The 20655-nt window shown below is 36.0% G+C and overlaps 1 protein-coding gene across 12 annotated transcripts in view; it reads right to left on the bottom strand.

Moving 5' to 3' along the window:
- The window catches only part of Cspp1 (centrosome and spindle pole associated protein 1), a 129057-nt gene that overhangs the window by 40763 nt on the left and 67639 nt on the right, over window positions 1-20655 (bottom strand). For 9 of the 12 annotated variants that reach the window (XM_069990849.1, XM_069990850.1, XM_069990852.1 and 6 more), the window contains 3 exons: window positions 19490-19619; window positions 16843-16990; window positions 1373-1525 (listed from right to left, as the gene is read on the bottom strand). In XM_069990849.1, the coding sequence (XP_069846950.1) occupies window positions 1373-1525; window positions 16843-16990; window positions 19490-19619 (431 nt within the window). The remainder of the gene's footprint in view (window positions 1-1372; window positions 1526-16842; window positions 16991-19489; window positions 19620-20655) is intronic. The other 3 variants (XM_069990851.1, XM_069990859.1, XM_069990857.1) reach the window with 1 other exon arrangement.

Here is a 20655-nt window from a genome sequence, read left to right as displayed (position 1 = left end):
ATATATATATATATGGTATAACACAATTTAGGTGGTTTTAGACAGTTTCTTCCGCTTCAAAAGCTTATTTTAGGTTTTTAGAATAGGAAAGTCTAATTTAGGAAATTAAATTTCTTCAATAATTTATTAAAAATATAGCATCCTAGTACCACCACTAGCAGAAAAATCTGATGCAAGTACAGAACAGCTATAAACAACAAAATAGCTCTGCATATTCAATTATCAGGCTCCTGCTCTTGGGAAGAACCTATGGAAATTGTTTATTTTCCAACATTTTTGTGTGTTGTGCATAAAGTGGAATGGGTTAAAAAAATAAATAAAGGACCAGTCAGGAATATTTTAGAAAAACTTCACAATGCAAGGTTCTTTTCTAGTTTACAATCAAAACTGTGAACACACAATTGCAGAATTTTATATTGAATAAATGATCACTTTTAAATAGGCATCATAATACAAGGTGTATATTCTTATAAATTTCTTTTAATTTTTAAATATATAATATGCTTTCACATGTTGATAAAGATGATGACAACTGTACAAAGTAATAAAAATATTGAATTTATTTCAAGTTAAAGAATCTTTGACTTTTAAAGGATCTTGTTTTAATAGTAAATCAAATACATTTTTGGGAAGAAAGGATGTGGTTAGATATTAAAACTTTAAATTGGCTGAACATGGCTATAATCCTCCTCAGGAGGCTAAGATCTAAGGATCATGGCTAGAAGCCAGCATGGACAGGAAAGTCCATGAGACTTTGATCTCCAATAAACCAACAAAATGAAAAACAAAAAAATGACGGAAGCAGAGTTGTGGCTCAAGTGATAGAGAGCCAGCCTTAAGTGAAAAAGCTAAGAGACAGCACTCAGGCCCTGAGTTCAACCTCACATACCAGCAAAAACAAAAGGCTTTCAATTTTCTTTATATACATACTGTGACTTTACAAGAGAGGGTAAATGACTTCTAAAATAAGTAAACACTGAATTTTCTTATATAATTTATCAAAATAAATTGCTACAAGAAGCAAACTGAAATAATTTTAAAAACTCCTCTCAAATAGCATAATAAAAATATGAGTCGCAGCTAAAATACAAATAGCAAGCTACAGCTAATATATACATAACAAACTACAAAGCTAAGAAGAAAAGCACAGGATTAAAAAGCAATCTTTTTCTATTCAAAGTAACTATGTTTTCAAAGTAATTATGAAAACATACTGTGAATAATATAAAACAATGTGGTATACTTCCCAATTCAAAGTAACCAAATTCTCAAACTAGAACTTTGTCAAAACTAGAACTTTGTCAAAGAAGAACAGAGAAACGTTACCAAACTTCAGAAATAAGTTTTAAAAAAATAGAATGTGATTATAAACCTGAGTTTTTATTTGTAGAATCTTGTAGGTTCTCAGCATTTGAAGTGGCTAAATTTTGGTCTAGAGATACAACAGCCCTTTTATCTTCATATGTTCTTGCATCTGGGTTATGGTAGGCATCTATATTTTGTCTGTGCATCCTATTCAAATCAGCTGAGAGGGAAAAATAAGCCATTTATTTCAATAAACATATTTTCTGCAACTTACTGGTTAGGCTACACATTTTTTTCAGAACAACAACAGGACAAAGTTGGGAATAATTCAATGACAGAATGGTGCCCTGAAATAGAAACAAATTATCAAAACTATTTAGGTTTTTCAAAAAACCTGTAAAAATTAGTAGAGAAATAAAGGATAAATTATTGACAGTGTATTACATTACAAGTTGAGTTTCTTTAATAGAGAACAAACAGCAGCATTTCTATGCAATCATAGTGAAATTACCTAGAATTATCAGCTCTCCTAAAGCAACTACATTCCTATAAGGTAGAGTTCTAAACTATACTAAATTTTTTTTGACAATATGCCCTCAAAAGATAGAGCTCAATTCTCTTCCCCTTCAGTATGGTCCAGCTAATAATTCACTTCTTATGATTAGGATATTATAGAAATTATAGTATTATGATTTTCAAGATTCCTTAGTAGAAAGACCCAGTTTTCACCTTGTTTTATCTACAAATCACTCACACCAAAGAAAGCCAACTGCCATAACATAATGATACTGAAAGAACCCCATAGAGATATCTATATGGCAACAAACTGGGGCCACCTGATCCACATGAGAGTCATATAGAAATGGATTCTCCAGTTCTCATCCTGCTTTTATAGCCTGCAACCCTGGCCAGTATCTTGAACTACAGTATCAGATGACACTCTGAAATTAAACCAACCAACAAAACCAATCACAAATTACTAACAGAACAATATACTGTTTGTAAACACTAAGATTTGGGAATAGTTTATTACTCAGCAATACATGTTAATATGTACAGCTAAAGTCTTAGTACAAAGAACTAGAACAACTATTAGACGATCTAGTAGTAATGGTTTCAGACTCAAGGACTCTCCATCTCCTCTCCCAAATAAATTGGGAGTATAGTCAGCAATGAAAGGAAACTCAAATCTGGATTTAAGTAGTTTTCTTCAGGAAAGCAGTTGTGTTCAAGGATGTATTTTTAACATGAATCACAATTAGAATACCATATAGAACATGGCAAGCATGAGTGTTACAAAAGAGAGTAAAAGTTCAGAATCATGAGAGTTTATAACCTGTTATAAAACCATTTAGGGCATCTTGACTTAAAAAATGGATAGGAGCTTCAAAGGTAAAATGATTAAGAAAAAACTTTAAAAAATAAATATTGTGAGAAAATTATCCAAGATAGTATAAATATGAAGAAGTTCTGGGAGGTTGACTAAAATACAAACTACATGTAACAGAAGAATGAGAGACAGGAAACTGTACATTAGATGTCCACTCTGGAGTGTCCTATAATGCATGCAGATGATTCTCACTTTGGTTCTACAGATAACAGATACTGTTAGAAAATAAGCAATAATTGTTTCACACCAGTATTATATATGACATAATATAATTGCAGCAGAGCAAGAATGAAAATTTGGGCAGTAAGACTCTAAAATTTTCAATCATCTTTAAATTATTTAAAGGTATCAGACTTTTGTTCTTTGAGTTCTAAGTATATTTTTTTAATTGTGAAAATACTGTACAGAGGGGTTCCAATTACATGAGCAAGGTAACGAGTACATTTCTTATCAAGCATTGTTGCCTCCTCCTTTGTTTCCCCTTGCCTCCTCCTTTGTTTCCCCTTCCCATCTCCCCTCCTCCTTCACCCCCACACCTCCCCCTCCCCCCTATCAGATTTTTAATAACAACAGATGCTGGAGGATAGGTGGCCAAAAGGAAAACCTACTGCATTGTTGATGGGAGTGCAAACTTGTTCAAGCACTTTGGAAAGAAGGGTGGAGGTTCTTCAAAAGACTGTACAAAGCAATGTCCCAGCAATCCCACTTTTGGGCATTTACCTAAATCATCACAAACAAGGCTATACTAAAGCTACCAGCACAATTATGTTTATCACAGCATTATTTACCATAGCTAACATATGGAACCAAATCAGGTGCCCCTCAGTAGATGAATGGATCAAGAAAATGTCATATATTTATACAATGGAATTCTATGCCTCCATCAGAAAGAATGACACCGCCCCATTTGTTAGGAAATGGGAAGACTTGGAAAAAATTATATTAAGTGAAGTAAGCCAGGCCCAAAGAAACATAGGCCCCATGGTTTCCCTTATTTGCAATAACTAGTATAAGTCTAGGACAAACAGAAAAGGTCAAAAGCTATGTACATATGACCATATAAAATGATGTTAAGTGAAATGAACCCCAAGATAGGGACACAAGTGGATTTTTTTCTTTCTTCCTATTGTTTTTAATGTATCTAAAATGTACTATGTGTTTTTTTTTTGTTTCTCTTGTACGTTCTTCCCCCGCGGTATAACCCCTGTTGTCACTGTATTTGATGTAGGTGTCCTGCAACTTGTATATATATTTTTCTAATTTGGGGATTGGAAAGGAAATAAATGCTGAAATAAGGATACAGGTTGACCCATTGTAACAATGAGATGTACAAGACACCATGTTGGAAATGAACTTTATAACTTGTGGGGGAGGGGAGAGGGTTGGAGAGGGATGGGATGGTAGAAGAAAAACAGAGGAGGAGGTAACAATGCTTGATAGGAAATGTACTCATTACCTTACTCATGTAACTGTAACCCCCCTGTACGGTATTTTTACAATACAAAAGTATCAGATTTTGATACATTATAACTCAGGTGTGAACACCAAAGGACAATGAAGATACAGAGATAATAGCAAAAACATGGTAAATCATAATTGTGGTAGTAGCACAAATTAAAATGAGCTCAAGAAATAGTGAAGTAGAACCTATACATTAGGTTTATTAATTGATTAGACATGCATAGGAAGTCAAAAGTATACAATTTTTACTGAATGGTGAGAAATATTCCTTTAAGAAAAAATGCCAAGCAATGAACTTAATTTTAAAAGTTTGACTTTGCATACTACCCTATAAGTAATTCCTTAAACATCAGGTACAGAGATGCAGAATGTAGTTTGGAAATAAAACTTTTAAAATAAGAGAAAAACATCTGAAAATCACCTGTAGAGGTCAAAGGAGTAACAGGGATGTAAAAGAGATGAAATAGGAGAGACTGTTAGGATGGATACACATGAGGTCCAATAGCCACTAATAGACCATATTCACAAACCAAGAAGAATCTGGACTGATTTATGACACATATTCTGTGTTAATTGAAGGGCAGCAACTCAGAGCATAGCAGAAGATCGAAAAAAGAAAGAAACTGTCAAACCAGTTCAAAAAGAGTATGGTAAAAGTAAAAACAATTCAAGTGAAATTAGGAAAACTATTTTTGAAAACACATGTGTAACACACACACACCAGTACTGGAGCTTGAACTCAAGACACACACACACCCCAGTACTGGAGCTTGAACTCGACACACACACACACACACACACACACACACACACACACACACACCAGTACTGGAGCTTGAACTCAAGACACACACACACACACACACACACACCACACACACACACACACACACCAGTACTGGAGCTTGAACTCAAGACACACACACACACACACCAGTACTGGAGCTTGAACTCAAGACACACACACACACACACACACACACACACACACACACCAGTACTGGAGCTTGAACTCAAGACACACCCCCCCCCAGTACTGGAGCTTGAACTCAAGACACACACACACACACACACACACACACACACACACACACACCAGTACTGGAGCTTGAACTCAAGACACACACACACACACACACACACACACACACACACACACACCAGTACTGGAGCTTGAACTCAAGACACACACACACACATACACACACACACACACACACACCAGTACTGGGGCTTGAACTCAAGACACACACACCCCAGTACTGGAGCTTGAACTCAAGACACACACACCCCAGTACTGGAGCTTGAACTCAAGACACACACACACACACACACACACACACACACACACACACACACACACACACACACACACACACACACACACACACACACACACACACACACACACACACACACACACACACACACACACACACACACCAGTACTGGAGCTTGAACTCAAGACCTGGGCACTGTACTGGAGCTTGAACTAAAGACACACACACACACACACACACACACACACACACACACACACACACACACACCCCAGTACTGGAGCTTGAACTCAAGACTGTCCCTTAGCTTTTTGCTCAAAGCCAGTGCTCTACCACTTGGAGCCACACTTTCACTTCTGGCTTTTTGGAAGTTAATTTGAGAGAAAGGTTTACAGAATTTCCTGTTTGGGCTGGCTTTGACCCATGATTCTTAAATCTTAGCCTGCTGAGTAGCAAAGATTTTAGGTGTGAGTCACCAACTGGACACCTCTTGTTTGTTTTGAGGTGAATTGAACTATGCTACCTCCATGTTTCTGCTAAGTAGCTAGGATTTTAGGCCTGAGTCACCAACTCAACACCTCTTTGTTTTGAGGTGAACTAAACTATGCTAGCTCCAGGCTTCAGGAACTTTCCTCTAAACTGGACTCCTCTTTGTTTGGAGATAAGAGTTCTCACAGACTTTTCTGCTTGGGCTGACTTTGAACTTCTATCCTCTTATTCCAGACTCCTGAGTAACTAGGATTATAGGTATTAGTTCCTAGCTTAGAGAAACACTTTGAAAGTATTTTATAGCCCCAGAGAGCTGGTACAGATCACTTGTCCCAACTCCCTGTCAACATCTCTATTTCTTCTCAGCATATCTCAATTGTCTCCAGGTGACTCTTGTATCATGGGGAATTTTTATCCATTTGAATCTGACTAGCTAAGATACCACCTTTGAGAAAACTGACCACTAAGCTACCAACAAGAAAGATGCCTTAAATATCTGTGGAGTCTAAAGGGAGGAGCTTCTGTTGTAGAAGACCAGTTGAGAGAGAGGTCCATAAAAGGCATGGTAAAGCCTGTTAGTCCATTTTTGGGCTAGGCACTGGAAAGTAAGGACCTATACTCTCTCATACTTAATTTAAGGGGAATTCTGGACACCACTTCAGTAACATTTGAACCACCTTTCTAATAAAGGACAAACAAGCCCAATCCCAAAGGATATTGGAAAAGAACCAAACAGTCCAAATAGTACCAAATAGAGAAAAAAAAGCTGGATCGCAGGGGCCAGGGCCTGGTAAGAGCAAGAAGCACCTGGCACTGCATAGCCCTATAGGAAGGCAGGGTAAGCAACTGTAATAAATTTCAAAATAAGTGATCCTTAGCCAAGCTTCCTGAAGATATTATTGGGTGAGCAAAAGAAAGAAGTCTGTGTACAGATATACAAAAGCCTGGCTTATGTAACTGTAACCCCAGTAACATCATCTTTACAATAAAATTTAAATTAAAAATGGAAAAGGTCTAATTTTTTAAATTATCTACTTTGTTTCTACATTGGATACTTTCTTGTGCAATGATACTGAGATCTAACACACCTGTTTCTCTAAGAACTAGTCTCCCTCCTATCAGGCTAAGGGATGCCTGTTCACTCTGCTCTTAAAACACAGGCTGGAGGTTTAGCTCAAATGGTAGAGCACCAGCCAAACAAACAAGCTAAGTGAGCATAAGACTCTGCATTCAAATCTCAGAACTAACTCCTCTGAATTACTGTTTAACAAAATACATGTCAGGAAAAACAACAAGAATTAACAACACAGTATTGCCAGTAAAAAAAAAAAAAATAGTGCTCCTTAAAAATTCACCTAGCTGTGTGTCAGGGAGAAATTCCTTCTTTGACCTGGACTAAGGTTTCTTTGTCTCAAAAGGGGATACTTTGCTTAGATAACAATGGTGATTATCTACCTTACTTCCAGAACCGGGTTTTTTATCCATTCTTACAGGGTCACCATGGGCTACATTCTTTGTAATGTGGCATGCCCAGCATACAATCTGCCAGGTGAAGAAGTTTGGCCTCAGTCTGTGGAACAGGCGGGGTTCCAAATAGGGAGAATAACAGAAAGGGGCATCACTGATCAAGATTGTACTCAAACTGACATGTGGAATTGAAACTCTTTTGTACACTACTTAAATGTCATTTTAAAAATTATTTTTCCTTTTTTTAATTTAAATTTTATTGTAAAGGTGATGTACAGAGGGGTTACGATAATGTAAGTCCTGGGGCTTGAACTCAGGGCCTGGGCACTGACCCTGAGCTTCTTTTGCTCAAGGACAGCACTTTACCACTGGAGCCACAGCGCCACTTCCAGCTTTTTCTATTTATGTGATACTGAGGAATTGAACCAAGGGCTTCATGCATGCTAGGCAAACACTTTACCACTAAGCTACCTTCCCAGCCCATGAGTACATTTCTTTTTGAACAGTGTTATCTCCTCCCTCATTTTCTACCATTTTTTCCATCCTGACCCACCTCCCTACCAAGTTATCAAGTTCATTTCCAACATAATGTCAAATGAGTATCACTGCTGAACTAATTCACTCTATGTCCCACTGTTTCTATGATTCCCCTTCCTTCCCCAAATCAGATAAACTTATATACAAGACAAAGGGTACAGAAATCAAGAACAGTGACAAAAGGGAATAAACCAGAGGGGAAAAAAGAAAAACTGCAAACAGTACAATAAAAAACCCCTTGTTTCCAATTTTTAGAGTTCATTTCGATAAACATCATTTTATATGATCATATGCACATAGCTATTGAGCTCTTTGATCCTCTCCTAAGAATATCCTCCTTTGTTCTCACTGTGTAATTGTTTAATTAATCATCCATATATATTCTAATTATTACAAATTAGGAAAAAATAAAGCCTATGCTCCCTTGAGTCTGGCTTACTGTGCTTAATGTAATTTTTTCCAAGCCTTTTCATTTCCTTGTGAATGGGGCAATGTCATTCTTTCTGATGGAAGCATAGAATTCCATTGTGTATATAGACCACATTTTCTTGATCCATTCATCCACTGAGGGCATCAGGGTTGATTCCATATCTTAGCTATGGTAAATAGTGCTGCAATGAACATGGCTGTGCTAATGGCTTTAGTGTGGGCTGGTCTGTGGTTATTTGGGTAAATGTCCTGGAGTGGGATTGCTGTATATTAAATACTTTAAAATAAAAAAAATTGTTTTTGGTCGGTCGTGGGGCTTGAACTCTGAGCTTGGGCGCTGTCCCTGCGCTCTTCAGCTCAAGGCGACCGCTCTACCGCTTGAGCCACAGTGCCACTTCCAGTTATCTCTTATTGGAGATAAGAGTCTCACGGACTTTCCTGCTCTGGCTGGCTTTGAACCGTGATCCTCAGATCTCAGCCTCCTGAGTAGCTAGGATTACAGGCGTTGAGCCACTGGCGCCCGGCTAAAAGTATTTTTTTAAATAAGAAAAAAAGAAATCTGGCTTAAAGACAGTATTCTTACTTGATCTTTTCTGCCTAATAATTATCCAAAGTTCCTAAGCTTTCACATTCCTCAGAGTATTTAGAGACCCTCTGAATGGATACCAGAGTGTCTGGGGTATTAAGGACAATCTGCATTCTACAGTCCTATATCTATCTTTCCCCTACTAGCTCTGTCCATGTAGTTTCTCTCTTAGAGATATGCTTGTTTTCAGTCAAGTGGTTCATGATCTTTTTCTCTGGAGACCTTCACATTTAAAACTCCACAAAGATCTGTAAGTTCAGTCCAATTTTCTGAGGAATTAAATTCCTTTCCTTGTCTTACTTTCTCTGAAAAATCTCCAATTCTGTGCCACTACTGCTCTAACACTTGAAGATTCTTTGCCAGTCTGCCCTTTTTATTGAGGGAAAGTCATTCATCTTTGTACTGCTGATTAAAGTCTTATCTCGTTCTCCAAGCTATCAGAAATTAGACACACACTCCCAAGTTTGAGAAAGCCTAACAAACTTGTTCCACTACCTTTGGTCTCTGGAGCCAAAATTAGAAAAAGAGGAAATTTGCAGGTTTGTGTGTTCTATTTCTATTCTGTGTTCATATGTTGTTAAAAAAAAAAAAAAGTCAATGAAAACAAAATCTGAACCTATGAAACAACCAATAAAATTGATAGACTAAGAAAAAAAAAAGAAATCAGAGAAGCTAGGCAAGGTAGTACAAGCCTGTAATACCATTTACTCAGGAGGCAGAGGTAGCAGGATATAGCCCAACGCCAGCCTAGGCAATGTTAAGAAGACTGTAACTGAAAAGTCAAACTAAAAGCAAAATGACTGGGGCAAGTCCTGAAAGCCCTACATTCAATTCCCAGCAAGGAAGGAAGAGAATATACGAATTACAACCATCAGGAACAAATTAGGAGCCACCATATGATCTACACTGAAAGAATAAGAGGCTGGGAATATGGATCCATGGTAGATGCTTGCCTAGCCTGCATGAAGCCCTGGGTTCAATTCCTCAATACCACATAAACAGAAAAAGCCAGAAGTGGCACTGTGGCTCAGCTGGTAGAGCACTAGCCTTGAGCAAAAAGAAGTTTAGGGTCAGTGCCCAGGACCTGAGTTCAAGCCTCAGGACTAGCTAAAAAAATAAATAAAAAAGAAAAAAGAAAAAGGAAAAGGAAAGGAAAAAAAGAATAAGAGAAATGTTTTGAACAACTTTATGCCAATAAATTCCAAAATTAAAATGAATATTCATTGATTTAAAACACTAAAATTCAAAAAAGAACAGATAAACTGGGTATCGCTTTATAAAGATATTGAAGTCATACTTTAAAATCATCCCCAAAAGGTAGTTTTCAATGGCATGTTTTTCTGGTAAGACAGGAAATACTTCACAATTCATGCTCTGAGGCTAGCATTACATTCATGATTAAAACCAAACAATGAGAAATAAAAACAAATATGAGTCTAAATATTCTACAAAAATATTTACAAATAAAATTTTATGAAACAATACAGCATGGCTAGCCAAACAGGGTGAATTCTAGGAATAGAAGATTGATAGAACATTTTAAAACAAATCAGACATAGTGGCACATGCCTGTATCCTTGGTTAGTTGGGACACTAAGAAGGATTGCTTGGCACACAAATTCAAGACCATAAAAACAAAAAGAGAGAGAAGAGGGTGAATATTTCATCTTATCGCAAAAAGTATAAAAATCACATTTTCATCTCAACAAAGGCAGGAAAATTCAATATGCATTCATGACGAAAACATTGAGCAAACCAGCAATGAATTTATAATAACGCAATTTTTTAAACACAACAAACCTGTTTTTTAAAGCCTACAGAGAACTTTAAGTTAAAGACTGAATGCCTCCCATCAAAGGTCCGAGAAAAAAAGAAAAAAAGAATGTCTATTCATGGTTCCTAAACACTAAATTACAATTCCAAACTAGTACAAAAGGGGCTGGGGGTTTAGTCCAGCGGAAGAGCACGTGCCCGGCGCGTGCAAGGCCCTGGGTCCGGTCCTCAGCCCTGGAAAAAAAAAAAAAAAGCTACAGAAGACCAAACTAGTGCAAAAGGCAAGTAAAGTAAGTCAAAGGCAAGAAGAACAGAAGGAGTTGGTAGAGGAACCTCTGTTTGCAGATGGTATGAACATCTCCATAGAAAAACAGCAAAGACAACTACAAAAAAAAAAAAAAAGACAACTTCTAAAATACATTAGTTTAAAAAAAAAAGCATGCATCTATATGCCAGCAGCAGCAGATACTGAAACTTTTAAAGAACTATCTACATGGCATCAAAACACATGAAACATTTACAGAATTAAATATGTACAAGATTCCAGAAAACTACAATATTATTAAGTAAAAGAAACTAACTAGAAGTACTAAATGGGATATTCACAGTTAAGATACTGTGTTAAAATTTGGGGGGGGGGGGGGGGTGAGGGCTGGGAAGGTGGCTCAGTGGTAGAGTGCTTGCCTTGCATGCCTGAGGCCCTGGGTTTGATTCCTCAGCACCACATAAGCAAAAAGAAAAAAAAAGCCAGAAGTGGAGCTGTGGCTCAAGTGGTAGAGCGCGAGCCTTGAGCTGAAGAGCTGAGGGACAGCGCCCAGGCCCAGAGTTCAGGCCCCACGACTGGACCCCCCCCAAAAAAAAATGTGGAGGGGAAGGGAAAAAATAAATTGCTTAAATAGGGATACAGAGATGTAACAAAGAGATGTACAAGTCTGTCGAAAAACGAACTTTGCAACTTTGGGGCTGGGGATGGGAAGGGATGGGAAGGGATGGGAAGGGGAAACAAAGGAGGAGGCAACAATGCTTGATAAGAAATGTACTCATTATCTTGCTCATGTAACTGTAACTCCTCTATACGGTATTTTCACAATTAAAAAAAAAGATACTGTGTTAAAATTTACTATAGGATCACTGCTAAGCCAAGAAAGTCACACCAAGTTGGGTGGAAGTTGACCAACTGATAATAAATTAGGTGAAGTTATTAAAGCAATTTTGAAAAACCTGGAGAATTTGTTATGTCTCAATTCCAAAACTTATTACAAAGCTATAGTATTCAAGAGTATGATATAGGCTTAGGATAGACATATAGATAATGAAGCATAACTAATAGTCCAGAAGTAAATTTATGGCCCACCGGCTTCTGACAAAAATATCAAGAAAATTCAATGTGGGAAATGTGCTAAAATTGGTTATATGATTATAATTTTGAAACTACTAAAACTATTTAACTATATACTTTACATAAAATGAACTGAGTAGTACAGGAACAGAATCTTAAGAAAACTGTTATATATAAACATATGTATTTATAAACATATATTTAGATGGCTAGACAGACATGAACTGTCACAAACTGCAGGAGATAGACATTATAACCAGACAAATATAGGATCTTGGATTAGAGTCTAAAATAGAATTGAGGAAATTAGGAGAAAAAAACCTGGTAAAATCTAAATAAAGTCTATAATTTTATTAATGGTATCATAACAATGTTAATTTCTAGTTATAATCATTGTGAAATGATTATGTGAGATGTTAATGGAATCTGAATAAAAGATCTTCACAATTCTTCCAGAAGTCTTAAAATTATTTCACAATAAAAAGGGTTTTTTAATGAGATAGAGCAAATGAAGTAATGAAGTAATGTAACTCCTCTGTGTAATACCTTAATAATACCAATAAAATAAAAATGAGTTAAAATAACTCACTTTATATTAGTCATTTTAATAATGAATTACTAGACTGTCTAATAATAGAATGACTAAAATTTCAAAGATGCACAAATTCAAATGTTGGTAAGAATTCAGAACAGCTGAAAATTCCATGCTTTTCTGTGGGGGGAAAAAAGGCACAATTTGGAAAAATGTTTGGTAGTTTCCTATGAAATTAAATAAACCTATTATATAACCCAGTGAACTCATTACTAAGAATTCACCAAGAGAAATAAAAGTGAATGTTTGCAAAAGGTTATTCATGATAGTTTTAAACTAGAAATAATCCAAATGTTCATCAACTGGTAAATGGATTAAAAAAAAAAACTGGTACTTCCAAACAATGCAATATTAAGCAATAAGAAAAAAGAAAGAGCTAGATACAGACTGAGAACAGACTGGGCCTGGTCTGGGTTACTGAATGATGTATAAAATAATAGCTTTAAGGGGATGCCTAACCTTAACTCACTCCATTTTGTAAGGCAATACTTTTAATCTACACCATTCTTATTTATGACTCGTAGTTACAAAAGCAAACAAACATTATCTGGACAGCCACCAGTTGCTCACATCTATAATCCTAGCTACTCAGGGGGCTAGGATCTGGAGATTGGGGTTCAAAGGCAGCCCGGGCAAAAAAATTTAATGAACCGCCAAAAAGACTGGAAGTGGAGCTGTGGCTCAAGTGGTGTAGCACTAGCAAAAGAAACTAAGGGACAATGCCCAGGGCCTGAGTTCAAGCCCCAGGACTGGCACAAAAAAAAAATCATCTGGAAAGACTGATAATTAAAAAATGCATGGATGCTTGAGTGTATCAAGCCCAGACCAGAAAAACTAGGCCCCCTGCACTTATTAAACACACCAAACTCGGTAATTGATTTAACTTCACCAGAATCACATGAAAGGAGGAAACTGACACTGACATATGCCATCACACACTGAACCAGTCATCAGATCATCCGGTGCATGGTTCATCTCAGTTTCATCCCCCTGAGTAATGTGCCTACTTGAATATCCATCTGTCACAACCAAGGAAGCAAGGAAGCAAGGAAGCAATGTCATACTCTGAACTAGCATTTCCCTTTAAACTAATTCTGCATTTTGATATCTGATCTCAGAAGCTGGGTGACCAGGTTGTTATCAAAAGTGATCCCTTGCATATTTTTTAGCTCCATAGTTTGCCTTTCGACCAAGCCTCTTTGATCCATACAGCTGCTTTACTCTTAGAAATCCTGTAATCTCTATATTACTGTGAAGTGTAATGTTTGATCTGAAAATTAATATCAGTAATTAAGATTAACATAAAAGATCCAATCTGCCAATTAGTGCTTGTAGTATTTACACTGGCAAATTAATGCTGATGAGACTGATATACTTTTTGAATGTTATCTGATAAATTCAGACAATGTAGAAAGATATATACAATAATATAGATGAATCTCATAAGCATTATGCTAAATTTTCAAAATTAAAAGGCAGCTAGGTTTGGCGAGTTAAGCTTGTAACCCCAGCTACTTAGGAGGAAGAGTTCAGGGGATCATTGTTCAAGATCAGCCCAGACAGAAAAGTTCACAGGTAAACAGTGGAATGCACCTAAAATCACAATTATAGAGGAAGCACAATGGCTGTGCCTGATGGAGAGTACCCCTCATCCCCAGCAAGATGAGAAAACATTAGTATGAAGATAAGAGTCTAGTCCACTCCAGCATACAGTGATAGCCTACCTAGAAAATAACCAATGAAAAAAAGAGAATTAATTGTTAAAAGCACCTTTCAACCAACCATGAGGTCCTGAGTTAAAGCCCCATTATTTCAAAACAATTAAGGTAAAATAAAATAAATGGCAATACTATTACTGTTTTTTCTTAAAAAAAAAAAAGTCATATGCTGGCAATGGCAGATAGCAGGTAAGAGATTTGGAGGTAAAAGGACACAGGAAATTTTTTGCAGGGCTGGAAATATTCTACATCTTTCAATTGTGGTGGTGGTGGTTACTAGAAACAATTGCCAAAATTCCGTGAACTTTAAAGGGTGAATAATTTTGTTGCATGCAAATTTTAACTCAATATACGTACATAAAAACAAGTTTAAGTCTAACTAGAGTACTATAATACATTAAAGATATTTAGGCATATATAAAAACGATGTTTAATAATGCTATTAATCAGAATTATGAAATTTTTTGGTCATCTTTCAAGTTGGTTACATTTCTATTTTGTGATTTTAATTTTAATTAATCATTTCCATTTGGTATTCAGTATTTTAAAAAAAGTTTAACACATGCAATTTTTAACACATGAAACCATTAAAACATTGCTATAATTTAAGATACAGAAAAGTTTCATTACCAAAAAACTTTCCATCATGCTATCTTTTTGTACTTACTCCCTTTCCCCTTGTATAACCTCTGGAAATTTCTCTTTCCTTATAGTATTGTCATTTTGAGAATGTCATATAATGGAAAGATAAATGTGTACATAACATTCTCCAGAAGGGATTCCTTTACTTAGTATAATTCATGTGAAAATTATCCAAGTTGTGTCCATCCACAATTCATTCTTTTTCATTACTAAGTACCATCCAACTGTATGGATATACTAAGTTTATCCATTCACCTACTAAAAGACATTACAATGTATTAGCTTTTACAGGAATTTAATAATAACATTTACCTATTCTCTAATGAATAAACAACATATTTGGTCCGAATAAACAAGTATGGTCCAAATAATTAAGATGAGACACTTACTCTAAAAGGGTTCACACAGTTTTACAGCCACATTAAAAAACAGATTTTTATAATTTTATAATTTCCTTCAAAAGAGATCTCAGACCCATGTAATTGTAACCCCTCTGTATAGTATTTTAAAAAAAAAAAGAAAAAGAGATCTCAGAGCCAGATACCAGTGGCTCATGACTGTAATCTTAGCTATTCAGGTGGCTGAGATCTCCAACTAACTACAAGAAAGCCAGAAGTGAGGCTGGGGCCCCACAACCAATAACAACGACAACAGAAAGACTATCAAATAGAGTGCAATAGATGAGGTCTAGAGAAGCTCTCAAGCAGCATCATAGTATGACATAATGAAAAGTAAACTTATATTGTGTCTCAGTCTTGAGAATGAGATGTTACAGAACTTTTAATTGCTGTGATTAATACCTTTGCATTAAGTAATATCTTTGCTTTAAAAGGAAATATAGCACTATCCTTAAATGGAAAACTGTATTTTTCTAATACAGTCATATAAGCATCTAACTATTAAAGTAAGAAATAATCAACTCCACATCTACTAAAATAATCTCATCTGCAAAATAAAAGTGATGAGTTCCAATCTTTCAAAACCATAAGTACTCACTCATGAAAAGAAAAGGAACCAATATTTTGATAAGAAAAAGTTATTGTGTCTGAAATAGATCTTTAAATATACATCTATTTAACAAAGAGTAAATAAAAAGCTTAATACTGTAATAACTCAATACCTATCAATCTTCTGATTCCATTATACGTCCCTACAGTAACATATGATACCATAAGACATAAAACCTACATTTTAAACATTTTAATAAGGACTTTTGTATTATTCTTTATTTCTCATTTCTAATAAAGCAATTTTCCAAAACCCCATTCTCTTCACTTTTATTCTGCTACAAGCTAATCAGAAACTATACACATTATATAAAGTACCCTTTTCAATATCTTTGTTGTGTAATTACTAGATCAAAATTTGAGAGTATATAACTGAAAAATAAGATAATTCTTCAGCCTGCCAGGAAGTTTCTGAGAGTAAATCTTTTTTTTCTGAAATGAGATCACTAAGGAACATCCTGCGTTGAGCAGGTACGTTCCATACATAAATTAAACAGAGTATCATTTCTTATATCTATCTCAGCTATTTTTAAGATGTCTTATTAGTATAAAAATGAATAATTTATGTTTATTACTTTTACTAAAAAATTAAAATAGTCTGAATACTAGTTTGGGTAAATAATGACTAACATGAACTCCTCACTGCATCTGGGTTATATCATCAAATGAAAAACCTATAATAAAAACAAATTAATATTTATAATCAGAATGTTTCTTTTGCATTAAGAAAACAACCTCCTTATAAGATGTGAGCCTCTCTCCTTTCTACTCTTTTTTTAAGATGTAAAATTATTTATCTTAAAAACAAGTCCACAGAAATAGCATACTTATCAGATTTCCTTTTGCATCCCTGAGAGGCGCACCACCTCCACCTTTTCCCCAAGGGTTGTAAATTCTCATTTCAGCTTCTAACTTAGCTTCATACTCTTCTTTTTCTTCACGTTCTTTTTTCCTTCTTTCTTCTCTCTCTAGAATCTTGATAACATAAAATAGATTATATTTATTTGGCTGATTAAAAAATTAATCTGCCAATGTTTTGTTACAGTACATTTACTATGAAATTTAAATTCATGATTAATTCTCAAAACACCTAAATGTCTGGAATAGGTGCTGTTCCACCAGATCATGCCACCAGAGGTTTTTCAAAGCACTAAAACCAGATAAAATTCAACCAACTCTACTCCTACTCCCCACACTTCTACCCTGATTATTCTCTCCCTGACTCTTCAGTTCCATAGTACCTACCATTAAGGTCTCACTACTTCCAGACAAGAAGTCTAATCCCTATCTCCCCAAACCTACACTCCTTATGCAGTCTATTCCCAGAAGTCAGACATTGAAAGTTCAGAGCTTTTGAAAAGATGCTAGGCAACTTTGAGTACAATGTTATGAAAACATACAAAATAAATACATGCTTGTCATCACCAAGTATAAGTACAAGATTGTTCTCTACAGATACATGGATACGCAAATAAGAATGCTGAATAAGAATCAACATTTCATAAGTCATTTTTAAACTCAAAACTAGGCATTCTTTTCACACCAGCATGAAGTAATTATACATACGTAAGATTTTCGTAATTGTTAACCTTCATGCTTTTTCTTTACCCCCAATTCATTCCTTACATGTAAGGCCCAGTCTTTTCAGTATTGAGTTACTAGTTCCACAAAAGCAGAAAAACCACTTAGTAGTAATCAGAATGTTACCCAACTGTATATTGTTTACTTTATTGTAAATAATGGTGAACAGTGGTCAAATAAAGAGTTTTATATTCCTTTAAAAAATAACTTTCTCAAGTGGTAGAGTGCTAGCCTTGAGCTGAAGAGCTGAGGGACAGTGCCAAGGCCCAGAGTTCAGGCCCCTCAACCAACAAAAATAAAATAAATAAAAAATAACTTTCTAGAATCTCTCTCATGAAGAAGCTGAATTGAAAGTACTTTAATAAGACAATATCTAAAAGGAACTTTACAGAAAGTATTTCAGAATATAAATCTGAGTCCCAAGGGTCTTGTCAGAGATAAGGTTGTTAACCCAATAAAAACTCATACTCTAGGGCTGGGAAAGTGGCTCAGTGGTAGAGCACTTGCCTTGCATACATGAGGCCCTGGGTTCGATTCCTCAGCACCACATAAGAAAAAAAAAAGCCGGAAGTGGCACTGTGGCTCAAGCAGTAGAGCGCTAGCCTTGCTTGAGCTGAAGAGCTGAGGGACAACGCCCAAGCCCAGAGATTAGGCCCCACAACCGGACCCAAAAAAAACCCCAAAAACTCATACTCTAGGGCTGGGAAGGTGGCTCAGTGGTAGAGCGCTTGCCTTGCATGCATGAGGCCCTGGGTTCGATTCCTCAGCACCACATAAGCAGAAAAGGCTGGAAGTAGCACTGTGGCTGAAGTGGTAGAGCACTAGCCTTGAGCTGAAAAGCCGAAGGACAGTGCCCAGGCCAAGAGGTCAGCCCAGGACCAACACAAAAAAAAAATCAAAAAACAACTAAAGAGCTGAAGGACAGTGCCCAGGCCAAGAGTTCAGGCCCAGGGCAAACAAAAAAAAAAAATCAAAACATAAAAAACAAACAAAAAAGTCATACTCTAGTTATTCTTAAATAAACTTTCTCCCCCACTGAAAATTACTGAACAATTTACTGTCGACCATATATATGCTCTACTACATGTATTCCCCACTGATTTCCTGCCTCATTATTATTCTAGATTAGAAACTTCAAATTTGAAATTCTCTGTTCTCTTATTCTAGATTAGAAATTTCAAATTTGAAATTCTCTGTTCTTTCTCATTTCCAAATCCACATCAATGAATTTCTGAAGTACTGTCAATGAAATTTCAGTCTCTTTGATTTCCCCACTACTTCATCTAGTTCAGACCCTCATTGCCTCTTGGGTGGAATTTATCCATAGTTGATTTCAATGTTTTTCTCCCTTTCACTTTCCCATTGTCTAAATCACTATCAGTGATTTTTAGATATTTTTGTTCACATCAATTAGTCCTCTCATGTTTCTTGGCTTAAAATTTCCTTTCTTTAGTTGTATAAAGATGGAATTTAAAAAATCTTTGTAACTCATCTTTCAAACCAATTTTTTCTCCAAACCAATTCCACTCCCAGAATATTCAAGGCAAGTCTAACCTACATAACATGCAGCTTAAATATCAACTACCATGTGAAGCTCTCCCAATTGTTCCAGGCAATTACTCTCCCTATCCCACACTTCCAACAGCACTCCAATATTTCCACTCCAAAACTTATCATACTGGGGTTGGAGGCATGACTATAATCGTAGAATGCCAATCAATGAGTTTTGAAAGCAAGTTTGAGTCCCAGTCTCAAACCAAAACAAAAAACAAACAAAAAAACCATCATAGTGTTATAACTAAATGTCTTTTTCTCCATGATCTGCCACGCTTAGTTCTAAAGGACCATAGTGCTACAAATAACATGTTCATCATTAAGTCAATAAGTAAATACCTGCTGCTGTAAAGCTTCTTGATACGACTGAAGGGACTGTTTGGAAGGTTTTGGTTTATCTTCAAATAGCAGTCCAGAATTCATTGTCCTATCATTTGTAGTTTTCAGTTCATTCTGTCCAACTGTATTCCTAATATCAAATAAACAATTACGTGAATCTACCTGCTATTCAAGAATAAGAAAACTCAACAAAGAAAATAAACAGCATGTCATATAAAAGCAAACTAAACAATGGTTTGTATTCTATTTACAGTTATTCAACAGTTACCAACCAATCTATATTTAGAACATTTCCACAATCAAAAAAAAAAAAATCCCTTGTATCCATTCCATTCAATCCTTGGCACATCCAGCCCCTGGCAATCAGAGTAGCCCCAGTGTAACCAAAAAGAAAGAAAAAGTCAAGACCATCTACAATGTTCATATTCTTAAGTAATATGTGTTACTTCATTCACCATCCTACATTCCAGAGTAATTCCAAATTGACATATAATCTGTTATAAAAGCAGAGGAGAAACACTCCTACAGACATTATTCTTAGAACACTAAGTACATAGAGAAAAAAAATTGAAAGCTACAAATGCAAAAAGAAAGGTTAGATGAAAAGCCCATTAGACTAGCAGCAAATTTCTCAGCACAAACTCTAAACATAAGGAAGGCATGGAAGGACATAGTTTACACTTTGAAGAAAAAAACAAAAACCAGCCAATCTAGGTTACTTACTATAGCCAGCAAAGCTTTCCTTCACTACTGTGAGAGAAATACTTTTTATGATAAACAAAAGGTAAAGAAATTTATGACTAGTAAATCTAAAAGGGTTTAGTTTTAAGATTCTTGTGTCTGTTTTTAAAGATATTAACTTACAATTTCCCATTTCATACTTGCCTTTTTAGGTTTCAGTATTGAGATAACAATTTTTTTTTTTTGGGGGGGGGGAAGGTCGGTGGGTCTTGAACTCTGGGCCTGGGTGCTGTCCCTTAGCTTTTCAGCTCAAGGCTAGCACTCTACTACTTGAGCCACAGTGACACTTTCAGTTTTCTGAGTGGTTTACTAGAGATAGTCTTACAGACTTTCCTGTCGAGGGGGGGCGGGGGTGGATTTGAACCAAGATCCTCAGATCTCAGTCTCCTAAGTAGCTAGGATTACAGGTGTGAGCTACCGTGCCC

The sequence above is a fragment of the Dipodomys merriami genome, unplaced genomic scaffold, assembly GCF_024711535.1.
Source record: "Dipodomys merriami isolate MVZ:Mamm:240054 unplaced genomic scaffold, mDipMer1.0.p SCAF_4, whole genome shotgun sequence".
Lineage (NCBI taxonomy): Eukaryota > Metazoa > Chordata > Mammalia > Rodentia > Heteromyidae > Dipodomys > Dipodomys merriami.
Note: the sequence above shows the minus strand (reverse complement) of the source record. Positions and strands in the feature narration are given on the sequence as shown.